We start from the raw sequence: 18,769 nt of genomic DNA on the forward strand, positions 1-18,769 counted from the left end.
AGAATACCAAGAGAATAATTGGATGAGGCAGCGAAGATGCATCCAGCCAACCACCTGAATGCTGTTAAACATATTTGAGGCAATTCACAGTTAAACAAATGCCAACATCTTTGGCATTTGCTGCAAAGTTAAATGTCAGCTTTTACTGCACATTTTCCAAGAAAGGAAAATGAGCTGAAGTAAAATGAACTAGATGACCTCAAGGTGGTGAGAAAAAAATAACTAAATGCAGATGTAAGTTTCCAATTATCAAATGTCCATTGACACCAAGTACCTAACCCTGCTGGTATAGATCTGAGGATGATTAGGGCTGGCACTACTACCGTATTACCGTGTAACCAGCGGTTATCGATGAAGACCGTCATGACTAACGTCATAACTGTTTTTAAGGAACGAACAGCTGACTGAAGATGTGACGGCCGGCATTCTTGTGGCTGAGTCCGTTTCTGCGGTAACGTACTCCTAACAATGTGATGAAACTTTGTTGACCCTTGCTGAAACAAGGTGTTGCAGCAAATAAGTCTTTGGTTGCCTAAGCAACAGCCCTCTCCCTGCAGCAGATGCACACATTGAAATATAATTAATAAAAACAGGCTTGGAACCTCTAACCCTGGCAATTTGACTGGTAAACTTATGGATACACTTGCAATGTTTCCACTGTAATGTAGAATGTTCATTCAAATTATGTTAACTGACGTGGCTCATGCAATGGAATATATTTTTGTAATGTCAGTTGAGTTGAATCAACAAAGCACAGCACATATTGATGGGTACACTTCCTGCTTTTACTTCTTTCTTTTACCTCCTGCTTTGCACATAAGGGTACACTGACAATGGCCACCAGTCCACCCATTATTCCTTCATTGACTTGAAATGGGTACCTCCGTTCTAGTCATTCTATTTCTATGGCAGCACATGCAGCAACTAGTGGAGGAGAGTAGAAATACATTAATTAATAATCAATACAAAATTCTATTCGACCAGGTTTTTATGGTGACTGTGGTGATTTGGATAGCCAATAACCGTCATCCAAAATTCCATGACCTTCACAGCCCTAAGGGTGATAAATTAATTATAGTAATGCCTTGTCTGACCTGAGACCTGAACTTAACCTCCCTCTCATAATACCATTGAACAAAAAGCACTGCGCTAGGATCAGGTGTCACCTCCCATGTATCATCATTAATAAAACACCTGTGCCTTGCTGACCATCCGTCATCTATGTGACATGAGGTCACTTGAAGATCAAAACATGTCAGCGTGGGTGAGAGACGTCTGCAACAGCTGCTAGCACACTGACACACACACACACACACACACACACACACACACACACACACACACACACACACAAAACATATGATTGGTATAATCATAGTCATGCAAATGAACTACTAGTACATAGTAACCTAAATGAAACATGCTTGTTGTTGTACTGCTGTAACAAGTCCACTTGAGGGCAGTGTTTGACAGTACAACTAAAAACTGAAAAGTACAACATGAAGAACTAGTAAAAAGCCCCAAACAGTAAAGACAGAAATTGATAAATAGCCACACTATAAAACATTACAACATGTGGGATATCCATGTATTATTATAATAAATTAAACTCACTCTTTAGGAGGGTTAAGGTCCTCAGCCTTGGTTTCAAAGAACCTCAGCACCTCCTCACTCTGGGAGATCTGGTTAGGGAGCCTCATCAGGGCCTTTAGGGAGAGAGGGAGAGAGATGGAAAAGATTATAATTGTGAAATAGTATAATGCTCATTCACAATGACAATACTTCACGAAACATCATCAAGACAACGTTATCAGCTAATGTGGTCACATGTACCCTAGATTTCATTGACTGACTGACTCCATATGTGGAAGCCTGCCATTACATCACAAAAGGACTGTGTGTGTGTTCCTGTATAGTACGGATACGGACGGCACAGTTTACACTTCAGTAAGGCCCTGTTACTGAGCAGTGGAGAGGATGAAGGGGAAGGAAGAGGGATCACAGCCTAGAGCAGGGATAACACAGAGGAAAACAGATGGAGGACGATAACTACCACAATCCTCTCTGACAGGACTACATCTTTGTCTGCTTTGAAAACTATTTTAGAAATAAACTGTTTGCATACACAATTAACAGATGTATATGATAGACATAGGGACATACAGTATTTATATTATACTGTAAAACAGATCATTTTAGAACATTACATTTTTTTTGACTCAGCACTTTGGGTCACAATAATCTGCATTCAGCTCACAAGACAAGTTTCAGTTTTTTTTCCACAATAAATAGGTGCGATTACGGCCCCACTTGGCAAGCCACCAAGTGTCCCAGATCCCAGAAAGCCTGAAACAAATGAGGTTAGGTGGCTAGCTGTGTTCATTTCTCCTTCTCAAATGCTGAATCATTCTGTTCTACAGATGCTGTGTTTGACCTGTGTGCCCCATTTCCCTCCTTTCCTATATAAACCCACTACGTGGAAGGAAATGACATAAGAGAAGATAGAGCAGGACTTTCCTGTGGATGCTGGTGGAGGAGATAGCTTGAGGCCTGTCTCTACCACAGCAAACATGCTACAAAGACATTCAAACTAGACCATTTCTTGAAATGACTGGACTGTGAGAGATGTGGCTCCTTAGGAGGTTATGAGTAATAGACAGACCTTTTGCCATACATTAACGGGATACTTGGGAATCAGACCCTTTATCTACTTCCGTGGATACCATTTTTATGTCTCTGTCCAGTATGAATGAAGTTAGCATTGGCTCGGGAAACTCTCTCTAACTACCGTTAGCGCAATGACTGGAAGTCTATGGGTACCCTAATGCTAGTTAGCATTGGCTCGAGAAACTACCTCTAACTTCCTTCATACTGGACAGAGTTATAAAAATGGTATCCATGACTACAGCTGACTCTGGGGAAGTATATAAAGGGCGTCATTGCCAAAATCCCGAAGCATCACTTTAAAGCAGCACAGTGCATCATCATTTACTGCGAAGGAAAAAAACGTGATCATTTGTTCTTACTCTGCAGTAGTCATCAAGGTGCTTCAACCTTTTCACAGCCACGTCTCTGACTTGACTTCGCCGAAATAAAACTTTACCTGTAAAAGAGACTTAGCACTTTGAGTTGACATTGAATGTGCTGTTTCTAAAAGCTACCACCAGGTGGCATGACATTAGCACAGACCCAAGCGTTCAGCAGTGGACCTTTAAGAAAAAAGGTCTGGCCTATTATGTAGTAGGCCTATTCTAAATAGTATGTAGTACTCAAGACAACATTTCATGAAAAAGACCAATGTCAAATATGTGTGTGAAATGTGTGAGTGTGTATCTGTCTTTCTGTTACCCTGTCTGTCCGTGATAACAGTAAGAGGACTGTTTCTTTTCGAGTGACTAAGTGCACAGAGCCAACTCCCTGGCTAGGTTTTACAAGGCAGTGTAAACAACACTATCCAGACATTTGGGAGCGGTGCAGCTCTCTGACAATGGCACTCTTCACTCCTTTGGGGCATGCTGAGGTTATCAGATTAGAGAGATTCTCTCTACCAGCCTCCCACTGCCATACCCCAACCACAACACAGCCTTATTCACCCAACTGGAACAGTGGAAAGAATAGAAATGTGGTGTGTTACAACAGACCCATTTCTATTCAAAATGATAGAGAAGCATGTCCTTTCTGTGTGTTCTTGGGATTCATTGCATTTTGTTTCATTGTGTTGTCAAACCCCCACCTCTAAAATGCTGCTATACTGGTTGATGAGTGCAGTATGTTCTCTGTACATGTCGGCATGCTCACCTGGTAAGAAGGGAATTATTCTCTTTTTGGGGTCTTTCTGCCCTCCCTCCACTGGGAACTTGTCCAGGATCTGCATCTGGAATTAAAAAGAAATCAAGGACATCTTAACTTTTGTCATATAAAATAAATGAATAACAGTTTTCAATTAATCCAGTCCCAAGTGCTATGTAGTTTTTTTATGGTCAATATTATTTCAAACTTAAATAAATTACTGGTGGCAATAAAGTATATTTGATAGCTATGTGACAAACAAAGCAATATAGCGATCAGCAATAAATGAGAGGAAGCTCAAAGTGCAGGAATCTAGATGAGATCAGGAGAACCACTGGGTTATGGCCTCTTAGCATCAGTTGACCTCCCAATTAAATGACTACAATGTGGGGTGTAATTACATAGTCTCTGAAGAGTTACTATGTACCAGACACAGGCCCACTTTCATCTGCAGACAGCCTTACATCACTCACCACAGTCATCTGAAAACACACTCACAACAACAACCCCCAGAACTCACAGTGCTGTGTGCATTAGTGTAGGTAGTCTAACCACATGAAGTGTTCTAGACATGTTAAACCTACAGTTGAAGTCGGAAGTTTACATACACTTAGGTTGGCGTCATTAAAAGTTGTTTTTCAACCTCTCCACAAATTTCTTGTTAACAAACTATAGTTTTGGCAAGTCGGTTAGGACATCTACTTCGTGCATGACACAAGGAATTTTTCCAACAATTGTTAACAGACAGAATATTTCACTTATAATTCACTGTATCACAATTCCAGTGGGTCAGAAGTTTACATACACTAAGTTGACTGTGCCTTTAAACAGCTTGGAAAATTCCAGAAAATTATGTCATGGCTTTAGAAGCTTCTGATAGGCTAACTGACAACATTTGAGTCAATTGGAGGTGTATCTGTGGATGTATTTCAAGGCCTACCTTCAAACTCAGTGCCTCTTTGCTTGACATCATGGGAAAATCAAAATAAATCAGCCAAGACCTCAGAAAAACAATTGTAGTCCTCCACAAGTCTGGTTCATCCTTGGGAACAATTTCTAAATGCCTGAAGGTACCACGTTCATCTGTACAAACAATTGTACGCAAGTATAAACACCATGGGACCACGCAGCCATCATACCGCTCAGGAAGGAGACATGTTCTGTCTTCTGGAGATGAATGTACTTTGGTGCAAAAAGTGCAAATCAATCCCAGAACAACAGCAAAGGACCTTGTGAAGATGCTGGAGGAAACGGGTACAAAAGTATCTATATCCACAGTAAAACGAGTCCTATATCAACATAACCTGAAAGGCCGCTCAGCAAGGAAGAAGCCACTGCTCCAAAACCACCATAAAAAAGCCAAACTATGGTTTGCAACTGCACATGGGGACAAAGATCGTACTTTTTGGAGAAATGTCCTCTGGTCTGATGAAACAAAAAATAGAACTGTTTGGCTATAATGACCATCGTTATGTTTGGAGGAAAAAGGGGGAGGCTTGCAAGCCGAAGAACACCATCCCAACCGTGAAGCACGGGGGTGGCAGCATCATGTTGTGGGGGTGCTTTGCTGCAGGAGGGACTGGTGCACTTCACAAAATAGATGGCATCATGAGGCAGGAAAATGATGTGGATATATTGAAGCAACATCTGAAGACATCAGTCAAGCTTGGTCGCAAATGGGTCTTCCAAATGGACAATGACCAAGCATACTTCCAAAATTGTGGCAAAATGGCTTAAGGCCAACAAAGTCAAGGAATTGGAGTGATCATCACAAAGCCCTGACCTCAATCCTATAGAAAATGTGTGGGCAGAACTGAAAAAGCATGTGCGAGCAAGGAGGCCTACAAACCTGACTCAGTTACACCAGCTCTGTCAGGGGGAATGGGCCAAAATTCACCCAACTTATTGTGGGAAGCTTGTGGAAGGCTACCCGAAACATTTGACCCAAGTTAAACAATTTAACCTGTTGGGGCTAGGGGGCAGTATTTGCACGGCCGGATAAAAACGTACCTGATTTAATCTGGTTACTACTCCTGCCCAGTAACTAAAATATGCATATAATTGTTTGATTTGGATAGAAAACACCCTAAAGTTTCTAAAACTGTTTGAATGGTGTCTGTGAGTATAACAGAACTCATTTGGCAGGCCAAAACCTGAGAAGATTCCAAACAGGAAGCGCTCTCTCTGACCATTTCATGGCCTTATTGATCATCTCTAACAAAAACAGGGGATCTCTGGCATGATGTGACATTTTCTAACACTCCCATAGGCTCTCAGAAGGCGCCAGAAAGCTGAATCGTGGCTTTGCAGCCCATGGCTGAAAAACAGTAGCGCATTTTGATAGTGGTCGATCTGAGGACAATGGGACGGGGCGCGCGTGCCCGAGTCGACTCCATGTTTACTTTCTCTCTCTTTGAACGAAAACCACCACTCCCGGTCGGAATATTATCGCTTTTTTATGAGAAAAATGGCATAAAAATTGATTTTAAACAGCGGTTGACATGCTTCGAAGTACGGTAATGGAATATTTAGAATTTTTTTGTCACGAAACGCGTCGGGCGCGTGACCCTTATTTACCCTTCGGATAGTGTCTTGAACGCACAAACAAAACGCCGCTATTTGGATATAACTATGGATTATTTGGGACCAAACCAACATTTGTTATTGAAGTAGAAGTCCTGGGAGTGCATTCTGACGAAGAACACCAAAGGTAATCAAACTTTTCTAATAGTAAATCGGAGTTTGGTGAGTACCACACTTGGTTGGTGTCAAAATAGCTAGCCTGTGATGGCTACTTAGAATATTGCAAAATGTGCTTTCACCGAAAAACTATTTTAAAATCGGACATAGCGAGTGCATAAAGGAGTTATGTATCTATAATTCTTAAAATAATTGTTATGTTTTTTGTGAACGTTTATCGTGAGTAATTTAGTAAATTCCCCGGAAGTGTTCGGTGGGAATGCTAGTCACATGCTAGTCACATGCTAATGTAAAAAGCTGTTTTTTTATATAAATATCAACTTGATTGAACAAAACATGCATGTATTGTATAACATAAATGTCCTAAGATTGTCATCTGATGAAGATCAAAGGTTAGTGCTGCATTTAGCTGTGGTTTGGGTTTATGTGACATTATATGCTAGCTTGAAAAATGGGTGTCTGATTATTTCTGGCTGGGTACTCTGCTGACATAATCTAATGTTTTGCTTTCGTTGTAAAGCCTTTTTGAAATCGGACAGTGTGGTTAGATTAACGAGAGTCTTGTCTTTAAAATGCTGTAAAATAGTCATATGTTTGAGAAATTGAAGTAATAGCATTTCTAAGGTATTTGAATAACGCGCCACGGGATTCCACTGGCAGTTGAGTAGGTAAGTGTCCCACCTAGCCCATAGAGGATAAAGCAAATACACTCAATTAGTATTTGGTAGCATCTAAACTTCTGACCCACTGGGTATGTGATGAAAGAAATAAAAGCTGAAATAAAATCACTATCTCCACTATTATTCTGACATTTCCCATTCTTAAAATAAAGTGGTGATTCTAACTGACCTAAAACAGGAATTTTTACTAGGATTAAATGTCAGGAATTGTGAAAAACTGAGTTTAAATGTATTTGGCTAAATTGTATGTAAACTTCCGACTTCAACTGTAGTTTCAGAGACAGTTCTCGAACCATGATCATTGTCGCTCTACTGAGTGCATTAAAAATGGAGTAACCCAATAATATAATTGAGTTAGGGTAACAGATGTGCATGAAGGAGAGGTCATTCTGGATCAAGCGGTCTTTTATGACGAGATCCCATATAAATGCATTCTGCTGTGAATGCACTCATGCCTGCGAGTTTGCCTGTGTGTGTTTGGGTGGTTATGTGTGTGTACATATGTAATTGCATGTGTTCACGAGCGCATGTGTTCATGTAGCATGTCATGTGCATGATTACACGAGAGCATGCATTGGTGAGTGTGAAAAGGTGTGTTCTTTTGCGCCCTTTAAGTGTCAAGTGTATATCTGTTAGCGTCACGCTCACTGAGCTTCGGGTTTCCTGGTCTAATAAATCATTGCAGTGTGCTGTAGTAAATACATGCAGTGGGAGAGCCCTACAGTAACAAGCCTGCTCAGCTCCAGATGTGGTCCTGCTCTACCTTGTTTCAGATGTGATCTGGAGAGGGACTGATGCTGTGAACAGATGTATCTAGGCCAGGGGACTGGGCCAGGGCCAAAGTGGACCAAAGAGGGCGCAAAAGAACCAGGTGCACAAAGAGTCCCAGGCCAACTTGTCTGGGACGGAATGGTTGTTTGAGAGGGTTTTCCAACTAAAGTTGGTTTAGTTATTTTCTTGTGGTTTTTCTCTCTCTCTGCTTCTGTTAATGAAACTTTAAATCTATTTTGGACCTTGGTATTTACCCCTCACAAAACAGAGACCGTAGATGAGAAGTGGTTTCCTTTGAAGGGGAGTGCACTCAATATTGTCCTTTGAGGGTAAGGGGGAAAAGCTGAACATTAAGAGCTGTTTTGGTTAACCAAGTTATCTACAGTATATAAATGGGAAGATGGGAAACTTTCATTTCTATGGCAAAATGCTACTGACAAAAAAGCAAAGACTTAACTCTACTAAAACCAGATTCAATGTATCGTACAAAACAATGCAAAGAAATGTGCCCTTACAGTGTGGCTGCAACAAAATATGGGATAAGCTTACAGAGGCAAATCTGTTTTCATGTCATTACTCTACACACACTGCTATTATGACGTCTACAGAGTACTCAACTGTACCTACACTAAAGCTTAGCTTTTCTCAAAATTGCATTTCTCAAAAGAGATGCAGATAACATGTTACTTTGAGTGTATGGCATAGTCAGATAAACAATAAGCTCCTATTATTTATCTGACTGTTTATCTGAGATTGTGCCACACACTCATAGTACCATGTTTTCTGTATCGCTGGTAGACATGATAGCAGTAGGCTGCTCCCCGCAGGCTAGGAGAGTTCTCTCCACACCTCTAACAGATCCCTGGCAAACAGAGAACATTCCCAATCCCAGAGTGATGCTGGGAACCCTCTTAGGCACGACTGGATCTGCTCCAAACGTCTCGAGACAGGTGGGAGACCCATCATTCCCATGGAAACAAAGTAACAGCTTGGAATCACAACTCCCTGTGCGGGCATTTCTCCTGTTACATTTGTGTTACGGCAGCTTTAGTCAGTTGCCCAGGAGATATTATATTTGTGTATACAGTCTTTCTTTCCCAAAGTGTGCAGTTCAGTTTAATATGTTAAAAGTGCTGTGTCAGCCAAGTCTACCCTAGGGGCAGATTAAAATGCAGGTGCTAGGATCTACTGCCTGGGGTTCGATCGCAGGCTGTGTCATTACCGGCCGTAACTGGGAGTGCCATAGGGCGGCGCACAATTGGCCCAGCGTCATCTGGGTTTGGACAAGGGGGGGGGGGGGCTTTACTTGGCTCATCACACTCTAGCAACTACTTGTGGCGGGCCGGGCGCCTGTTTCGGAGGACGCATGACTCGACCTTCGCCTCTCCCGATCCCATTAGGATGTTGCAGCGATGACACAAGATCGTAATCAAGAAATTGGAGGGAGGGGGGGGGGGATTACAACAAACAAAATAATTCACAGCTATCTTTTACAATACTCCCTAACTGAAATAATTGGCAAAAAGTCAGTGACTATGTTTCTCAAGTATATTTCAGATTGCTATACTATAAAAAGTATTCCTGAAGCACAGACATACATAAACAGAACATAAAGAGAGGAATTGGAGGGAGACAAAAAGAGACAGTGAGTATTGTTCAGCTCCCAGACAGAAAGAGGGTGGAAGAATGTTTGAGTGGGAAGACAACTGAATTCCATGTAGTGGTTGTGTTCTAACATCAACAATACATGTATTTACTGCATGTAGTTCACAACAGAGAAGTGAAAAGACCTCCACACACTCCTCCAATGATTCCGATGGTCACCCTTGCAGTGGCATATCCAGGGGGTGGCCACTTGGCCTCACCAGAAATTCTGAGATCTGATAGGTCGTCTCTGAATATATTGATCATTTTTACCAAGACGTGCACCGACAGCAAGAATCAATCTCACCGGAGAAAGCATCGGAGCAAACGAAACAGCGTCCCTCTGTCTTAGTATGTGTAGCCCATGTATCTGATGCGGTCTGGCCAAACATAACATGGCATGTCATACTCTTTTTGGCAAGCTAGTATCAGATACATGGGCTGCAGATACTAAGACAGAGGGGCGCTGTTTGCCTTGCTCAGATACTTTCTCCGGTGAGATTGATTCTTGCTGTCGGTGCACGTCTTGGTAAAAATGATCAATATATTCAGAGACAACCTATCAGAAAGAAAATTTGGAAACACAGCCAGACACGAATGAGAAAATAATTGTATAAAATTTCATTTTTTATTGCTAACATTTTTGGGGGCAGCCTGGCTTCCCTTGTCATCCATGAATACATGCCACTTTTTAGGCTGAATGTCATTACACTACAAACGGTGTTTGTAATAGCAACTAGCTTTCACTGTCTTACGTCAGAATTAGATGTTCATTCATGTTTCTCAAATGTCAAATGTCAAAGTTCCAAACATCACATTTCAAAGTGTTTAAGGTGAAATGTAGGTATTAACTCATAACTTTTAAGGTAAGGGTTAAGTTAAGGCATTAACTAAGAAATCTTAAGGTTAGGCTAAATATAAAAAACTACTTACTAATTGCTGAATTTGAACTTACAACCTTCAGAATTGGAGGCAGATGCTTATGCCCATTCGCCTTCCCCACCCACAATGCACTAGCAAAACTGAAACCTACTTGAAAGTAAAAGTGCTCACTGTTGCCCCTTATGGACGGTTTCCACGTCATCTCCCGACTTCCTCAGACATAGATGAACGTTGAACACTAACTTGTATCACGGGTGACCTGGCTGTGTAATAGATGTCCTTTTCCATTCAAAATGGCAGGTGCACAGTGCACTGATGACTGCTTGTGTTCATGTCACATTAAAAGGTAATACATTTTTACAGTTAAATTACATGTCTTTACTATAAAAACCATAAAAGGAATGTATCCACATAGGCTGTCCCCCCAAAAGTCACAGTATAATTTGCACTCCGGATGGCACTTTCAAGTGAATTTACTGCTGTATGCTAATACCCATATAAAATCCTAACCTTGAACACAAACACTTCTGGAAAATATTTTTTTTTTTAGAACAGGAAAATGTACCAAACATACTGTAAGTTGAAGCATTTAATGTGTTGAACCACTATAATTAAATCGGGAAAAAAATCAAGGATCAAAGTGTTATGGGCCCCCCCTAAACTGGGTCTGTGCCCCACATTGGCCACCGCATTCAAAATGACCTGAACACGCCACTGCATCCTTGACCAATTACAGATGATGGCTAGCACACTTAGGACTGATCAATACCTCAACAGTTTATTGATGCTGCCTTCCATTGCTTCACTCAAGGTTTCATGATTAATACTTTCACACTAAAAATGACATCAAAGCTCTTAGGATTTTGGATAGGAGTTTTAACAGTGAACAAACTTGTTAAGGAGCCTGCGTATGTCAGGAGGAAACCAGGGCAGCAGACAAATTACAGTGCAGACAGAGATGTTGTTCTGATTCTGGTCCAACTCCTGAACCCAAAAATAAAGTGACTAAGGGACCTTTAGAGGAGTTTCCATCCGAGCGGAGAGTGAAGGGAAACGGGCCAACTTGCACACGCCACAATCGCCCAGTGGAATGTCATGACCTCTGTGTTATGTCCTCTGGGGTCCAAGGGTGTGGAGCGGGGAAGATCATTTCTCTTTGAGGGTAGAAACTCTGTTCGGGATCATTTCTGCTTCGTTCAAAATGTGTGGGTGAAAACATTTCTCTCAGACATACACACCAGAGATGATGTGGTAGGAACACAAGCTCTGCAACATTTTACACCCAACAAAATTAAAGCCATTATTGAGCAAAATCTCAGGAACTGGTGAGAAATGTGTAGATTACTCATGTGTTTTTACACTCCACAAATTACAAACTGTGAAATCAGCAAAATATGAAAGAGTGAACTGGATGGAAAATAATAGCATCCCTAAGGAGCAATCACTAGAGCTCTGATGAGTGTGCTAGAGAGGCTGGCAAAACTAGGAGTGAGTGTCCTTAAACCATCACCCTTCTTCCAAGGGGTACTTTATCTAACAGATAAATTACTAACTAAGCTAGTGAACAATTGCTAACAATACTACACATCTCTAGCTATCAAGAGCTACTGAATTTCGAAGACAAACAGCTATGAGAGGCAATTTCATAAACCCATGAAAATTCATGTCCGGCTTTATGTTACAACTGTGTACACCAACCACCATTTTTATCTCAGATTTTATTATTTCATACAAAATCAAGCATATGATCCCTTGGCGAGTCAAAGACCGCAAAGCACGTTCCTGTTCCCTGCCAGCTTCGAACTGAAGAGTGTGATTGTGCTGAAAGGACAGAGAACAGAGCTGTGCCTCAGATGAACTGTAGGTGTCTGTTGGCACCAGGCACAAACACTAACACACACAGACAGGCTTTGTGTCTACTTAGCTTAAAACAAGAATAGCAGCCACTAGAGGATTTCATAGAACAGAGAGGAATGAAGGAGTGGATCAAACTAACTATTGCTAGAAAATTAATAATTTTTGGCAATGAAGTACAGTAAAACGTCATAATCTTAGATGATGTATGTTGAAAAATCAAAACCTATTGGAAATATATGCATCACTAAAACACAGCGAGAAACTGTGTTAGAGTATCTACAATCTAGAGCAAGCGGGAAGGATTCATTACTATAAAAAAAAGCCACCCTTATCTTTCACTCTCATCATGTTTGGTGGTCATTTCACTCCCCAATGGCCATCCCTCCATCCTTCCCCCACCCCTCCTTCCTGATCTTGACTTCCCCATTATTTCCACTCAGTGCATGTTGGGATTAAAGCCTGTCATCTCCTCAGCTGGATCCTATACCTCCAGGTAGGTCACACATCCCATTAGCCCAGAAGGACTTCCAGGAAACTCAAACACTCAACAAGTGTTCAGTGGAGGCTGCTTGTCACAATGTTTTCATCTACAGACCTATAAAGAACACCGCCGTTTAAAAGCTGGTGTGATATTGTCACTCTCAAATTGGGCTACAATAGAATCAAGTGCTAAACTAAATTCCACAAAAATACAAAACATTGTTCAGATGAGGACTTAGAGATGTTGATAAAGATAACTAGCTATGTTACTAATGTTATAACTATGAATCAATTTCCTGGATCGACCAATGAGTCTGCCCTTCTTCCTGTACCTGGTCCCACATAATGATAAATGATACATCATATGCTTTCAGTCAGTGCATAACAATACAAGGGCTGAACAACACCATAACTGACTAATGGACCATACTGTATGACTAAGGGACTAATAAAAGGCAGTAACCCTACCCATTCTTTGTGCCTTACAGACACTGAAATTGAGCCAGAGCCAGGAGAAGGGGTCTCTGGAAAAGACTAATGTTTACAGAGATAGGGGATATGCTCCATTTCCATCAAACAGAGCAAGGGTCCCTGGAACAGTCAAGGGTCCAACTTCAACAGTCACGAGACCTGCAGTACAGTCTGAACCCACACTGTTCAGAGCTGTGGCCGCCCTACGTTCATGCATCTTCAGTGGGTTTCAATTGGAAAGTCTGGCATCAGCAGCTCAAGAAGTTTCCCTCGAGGGCATTGGTGTCCCTCCAACCAAAAAGGGGTAACTTCACCCCACATCCAATGTTTCAGTCTGAGGTCATTTCTTCCTCTCACCACTCGTCTGCATGGGTGAATGGGATTTTCCCTACTTCCGCCAGGCACCAGTGGTCTTCAATGGGGCTTTTCAGTTGGGGCTTCCCCTGATTGAAACATCATTTTGTGGGGAACACACAGAGCATTGAGGTTTGACTCCCCGCTGAGCCCCAGACATCCATCACTCAAAGTTCATGTTAATGTAATCTCATAGAGAACCTCATAGCAATGTCTTTTGCAACATATTCTAATAGATCATGAGTATTATGGCCCATTCAGAGGGCAGCAGGTCAGTTTGACAGGAAATCCAGGGTTGGGGAAAAGTGAGTGAGGAAATGTATGCATGAAAAGACAAATAGATGTTAAAACCTACAGATTGACCGTTTTAAATACACGTTTACGTTAGTATAAGTTTAAGATGATTGAGTGCATGATCAAACAGATACTGGAACATGGTTCTATATCATTGTGCTATGGTGGTATCTGGCAAAGAAAAATCAACTTTTACCTGGAGATCAAAGAATTTGCTGTATCTCCTATAGATGACATGAGAGGTGGAGTCAGAGTACGTGACATTGATGAGGTACACCTACAGAAGAAAACAAACAAGGAAGATTCATTAACAACAGTCACATTCGTCAGACATATACAGTGCCTTCAGAAAGTATTCATACCCGTTGATTTATTCCACATTTTGTTGTGTTGGCCTGAACTCAAAATAGATTACTTTTTTCACCCATCTAGATACAATACCCCATAATGACAAAGTCAAAACCTGTTTTAAGAAATGTTAGCAAATTTATTGAAAATGAAATATAGAAATATCTCATTAACATAAGTATTCACACCCGTGAGCAAATATACAGTATGTTAGAATCACCTTTGCAAGTGATTACAGCTGTGAGTTTTTCTGGGTAAGCCCAAGAGCTTTGCACACCTGGATTGTACAATATTTGCACATTATTCTTTTTAAAATTCTTCAAGCTCTGTCAAGTTGGTTGTTGATCATTGCTAGACAGCCATTTTCAAGTCTTGCCATAGATTTTCATGTTGATTTACATCAAAACTGTAACTAGGCCACTCAGGAACATTCAAAATTGTCTTGGTAAGCAAATCCATTGTATATTTGGCCCTTGTGCTATTATTGGTTATTGTCCTGCTGAAAAGGTGAATTTGTCTCCCAGTGTCTGTTGGAAAGCAGACTGAGCCACATTTTCCCTCAAGGATTTTGCCTGTGCTTAGCTCTATTCTGTTTATTTTTATCCTAAAAAACTCCCTAGTCCTTGCCGATGGCAATCATACTCATAACATGATGCCGCCCTGACCATGCTTGAAAAAATGAAGAGTGGTACTCAGTGATGTCTTGGGTTGGATTTGCTCCCATAATAACACTTTGTATTCAGGACATAAAGTTAATTTCTTTGCAAATGTATTTCCGTTTTACTTTAGTGCCTTATTGCAAACAGGATGCATGTTTTGGAATATTTGTTTTCTGTACAAGCTTTCTACTTTTCGTTCTGTCATTTAGGTTAGTATTGTGAAGAAACTACAATGTTTTTGATCTATCTTCGGTTTTCTATCACAGCCATTATACTGTTTTAAAGTCTCCATTGGCCTCATGGTGAAATCCCTGAGCAATTCCCTTCCACCCCATTTACATTTTACATTTACGTCATTTAGCAGACGCTCTTATCCAGAGCGACTTACACTCCAACAACTATGTTGGGAAGAATGCCTGTATCTTTGTAGTGAATGGGTGTATTGACACATCATCCAAAGTGTAATTAATAACTTCACCATACTCAAAGGGATATTCAATGTCTGCTTTTTTATTTTTACCCATCTACCAATAGGTGCCCTTTTTTGCGAGGCATTGGAAAACCTCCCTGGTCTTTGTGGTGGAATCTGTGTTTGAAATGTATTGATCGACTAAGGGACCTTACAGATAATTGTGTGTGTGTGGGGTACTCTGTACTCCACACACACACACACACACACAATTATCTGTAAGGTCCCTTAGTCGATCAATACATTTCAAACACAGATTCCACCACAAATGAGGTAGTCATGCAAAAATCATGTTAAACACTATTATTAGACACAGAGTGAGTCCATGCAACTTATTATGTGAAATGTTAGGCACATTTTTACTCCTGAACTTATTTAGGCTTGCCATTAATTTGTAAACATTTCTAAAAACATATTTCCCCTTTGACATTAGGGGGTATTGTGTGTAGGCCAGTGACACAAAATCTTAAATTCAGGCTGTTACACAACAAAACATAGAAAAAGTTAAGGGGTGTGAATACATTCTGAAGGCACTGTAATACCACTTAGTTTTGACTGACCCAATGACGCATAGAGAATTCCCTTCAGACTAAACTTCAAGAGGTCAGTAGAGGTCAAGCTAACTCATTAGGCCTGTCTGTCTGCACACACCTCATTAGAAGCCTGTGTCGGGTCAAAGAGATGGTCAATAGGGTTTAACCATTAGCCATTTCATTTTGGGTTTTACATTTAAACAATTCAAGGAAATAATCAACTATTTACACTTAATTGGCTCCAACTTTGATAGATACTCTAGATAGTTAGGCTAGAGTTGCATTTTCTAGTATTATACAATGTTGTTTTGTCAGACTCTAGTCTACAGCCATGGCATAATCCCAGAGGGGGCAGTTGGCTATAACTATATGGCTAGAGTGGGAGTTCTCCCTGGCACTTACTATGTAGGCCACAAACATTTGGGCACACCCTTCTACTGCAGATGCAGGAACATATGCTAATTGTTCTGCATCTGCATGCGGTTTCTAAGTGTCGCTACACATGGCTACAATCAGTAAAGACTTAACTGTCCTATTTGAAATCAAGTCTTGATTTTAAGCATAGCTCATTACAGAAATAGTGTGTTGCAGGGTGGAACAAGTTCCTGTACAGTTAATTGAGTGCAGACGACATGACCAAATGCTTTGGATTAAGTGTTTAGGAAACAACAGTGCCCCTGAAGTTCCCTTTGAGAATGTCTTACATTCTTAGAGAGCATAGAGAGCAAATCTGGAGCTGTGCAATAAATGGTAATGTCAGTTCAGACACCTCATTTGTTCGTATGACACACATTTAGTATATGTATAATGCGTTTTGGGCACTAGAGACTCATTCAACACATCATCAAGAGAGGTCCTCTCAAGCCCAACATAATACTGCTGAATGTACAATACATGTACAAAACAAGCACTTTCTGGTGTTGTTGTTGGACTGATAAAATAAAACTTGCAATAAAATCCAACATGGTATCTGACCATATCCACATCACTCTGCATGCAAGTCAGCATAATATCTGCATGACCAGCAAACTCTCAAGACTTTTTGACAAAGAGGCCAACGGACTCCAAAGAATATCTCCATGCTGGCAGGATATTAAGGAAAAACACCTACCATTAAAGCTTGGGTATGTGGACTGTGGAGACATGACTTATTTAAAAGTAGTGTTTTTACTTATTCTTACTAGCTAAAAGCACAAGGGATTTCATCCAATGCAAGTTAAACACAGGCTTGTCAATACTTGTTAATGCCCTATTTCATTTATATGCATTATAGAACATCTTTAACAATGAACAAAATTGCTTTTTGGACCAAAGGTATTGGAAGGTATCTGAAAGAAACTGTCTTCAATCTCAAAACACTGTGGCAATACTGTAGTTGCCAAAGGCTCTCAGTCCTTGTGCCCAGTGTCCCTCTCTCAGCCATGCAAGGAAGTCACACTGTAACCTTGGAGACAAAAGACAAAGGGTTGCCTTTTTCCTCTCTCTAAAACAGGATAAGCATTTTCAGTTGCTTAGCTCATCGATAATGAGATTTGATTTATGTTTTACTCATGGGACTTCCCAGGCCAGCAGGATCTCCCAATGTGATACCCCAGGGGGGAAGGCTTTGGGACCTCAGGCAGTACTGGTTACATCTATCCTCTCTCTGCTTAATTAATCCCATTGGACTTGGCAGACTAATTGATTTTCCTCTATGGAGACTAGCACTGTTCCTACTTGTCCCAGTGCATATAATTCTACAATATAGATAACTCAAGGTTTTACTTATTGACAGCAGAATGCCCACAAAAGCATAATAAAATAATAAGCAAGTGTACGTATTTAAAATGATAAATCAGACAAAACGTAAAGTTATTGTTTATGGTCAAGCCAAGTGTCTGGCATTGGCAGAAATCAATAGAGTATACTCACATAATGTTTGGAGGGATTCCGCCTCTTCTGCACATCCACAACTTTCACTTCAAGGACAGTTCGGAACTGCATCTTGAACAACTTTAAAAATTTGATCCAGTTGGTGGAAATTGAGTTATGTGGAGGGCATTTATGCTCCCTTATTGTCAAGGAAAGTTTCAGCAGGTTAATCTATCAAAGCGCAAATGTCCCTAAAAAGACAATGTAGGCCTAAAAGAAAAGGCTATGTTAGTCAAGTAAAGTTTGGCGTAACAATACACAACGTGCGTGCTGATCCGCTACATCCATCCAATGTAAGTTGTTGCCAGCTGCATGTTATTTTTGCGGAGCAGGAAATACTGTAAACAACGCACCGAAGACAAGGAGGGCAGCGGTTCGGCGAGCGCATATTGCAGAGCACTGCTGCTCAGCCCTCCTTGAAAGAAAAGTAGGTTGGCCCTTGTGTTGGACAGTTAATGTCCTTTAATGAGGGGCGGGGTGACTCTAGCAATTGTCATTTGTAGGGCTGATGAATTACTATAGCCTAAACATTAGCGTGCTCCCAAACACATAATATTTCTAAACAACTAGAATTGAATAAAATAGCTTATTTAAAATATAGAAGAAGAATAGACGTATCTAAAGGGATCATATCTACCGTGACTAGTTAGGCCTATCGTGAAATAGGCCTATAGGCTACAGCAGGAATTTTAGGTCTGCTCTAAATAAGATTCCAACAATGACGCATATGACATAGGCTACAAAAACGACCATTTCATAAGTCTCGTGGGGTTATTTAAGTAGTCCAATCGACACAATGAGTATAAAGCAATAAGCATTTTTACAGTGGAAATTATGACACCCTACAAGTCCACTATAACAAATTCAGCAAATTGACATAGGACATATTTTTGTAGTCGAACAAAATGGCATTTTCAATAGTTCGTT

General features: G+C 40.7%; 1 protein-coding gene across 2 annotated transcripts in view; it reads right to left on the bottom strand.

The window, feature by feature from the left end:
- The window catches only part of LOC115193739 (SH3 and PX domain-containing protein 2A), a 103,724-nt gene extending 85,475 nt beyond the window's left edge, over positions 1 to 18,249 (bottom strand). For both annotated transcript variants that reach the window (XM_029752698.1, XM_029752697.1), the window contains exons 1-5: positions 17,843 to 18,249; positions 14,119 to 14,199; positions 3,799 to 3,874; positions 3,027 to 3,103; positions 1,615 to 1,706 (exon numbers count right to left, since the gene is read on the bottom strand). In XM_029752698.1, the coding sequence (XP_029608558.1) occupies positions 1,615 to 1,706; positions 3,027 to 3,103; positions 3,799 to 3,874; positions 14,119 to 14,199; positions 17,843 to 17,914 (398 nt within the window). In that variant the 5' untranslated portion in view covers positions 17,915 to 18,249. The remainder of the gene's footprint in view (positions 1 to 1,614; positions 1,707 to 3,026; positions 3,104 to 3,798; positions 3,875 to 14,118; positions 14,200 to 17,842) is intronic.
- Positions 18,250 to 18,769: the final 520 nt, after the last annotated feature.

The sequence above is a fragment of the Salmo trutta genome, chromosome 5 (assembly GCF_901001165.1).
Source record: "Salmo trutta chromosome 5, fSalTru1.1, whole genome shotgun sequence".
In the NCBI taxonomy this organism is placed as follows: domain Eukaryota; kingdom Metazoa; phylum Chordata; class Actinopteri; order Salmoniformes; family Salmonidae; genus Salmo; species Salmo trutta.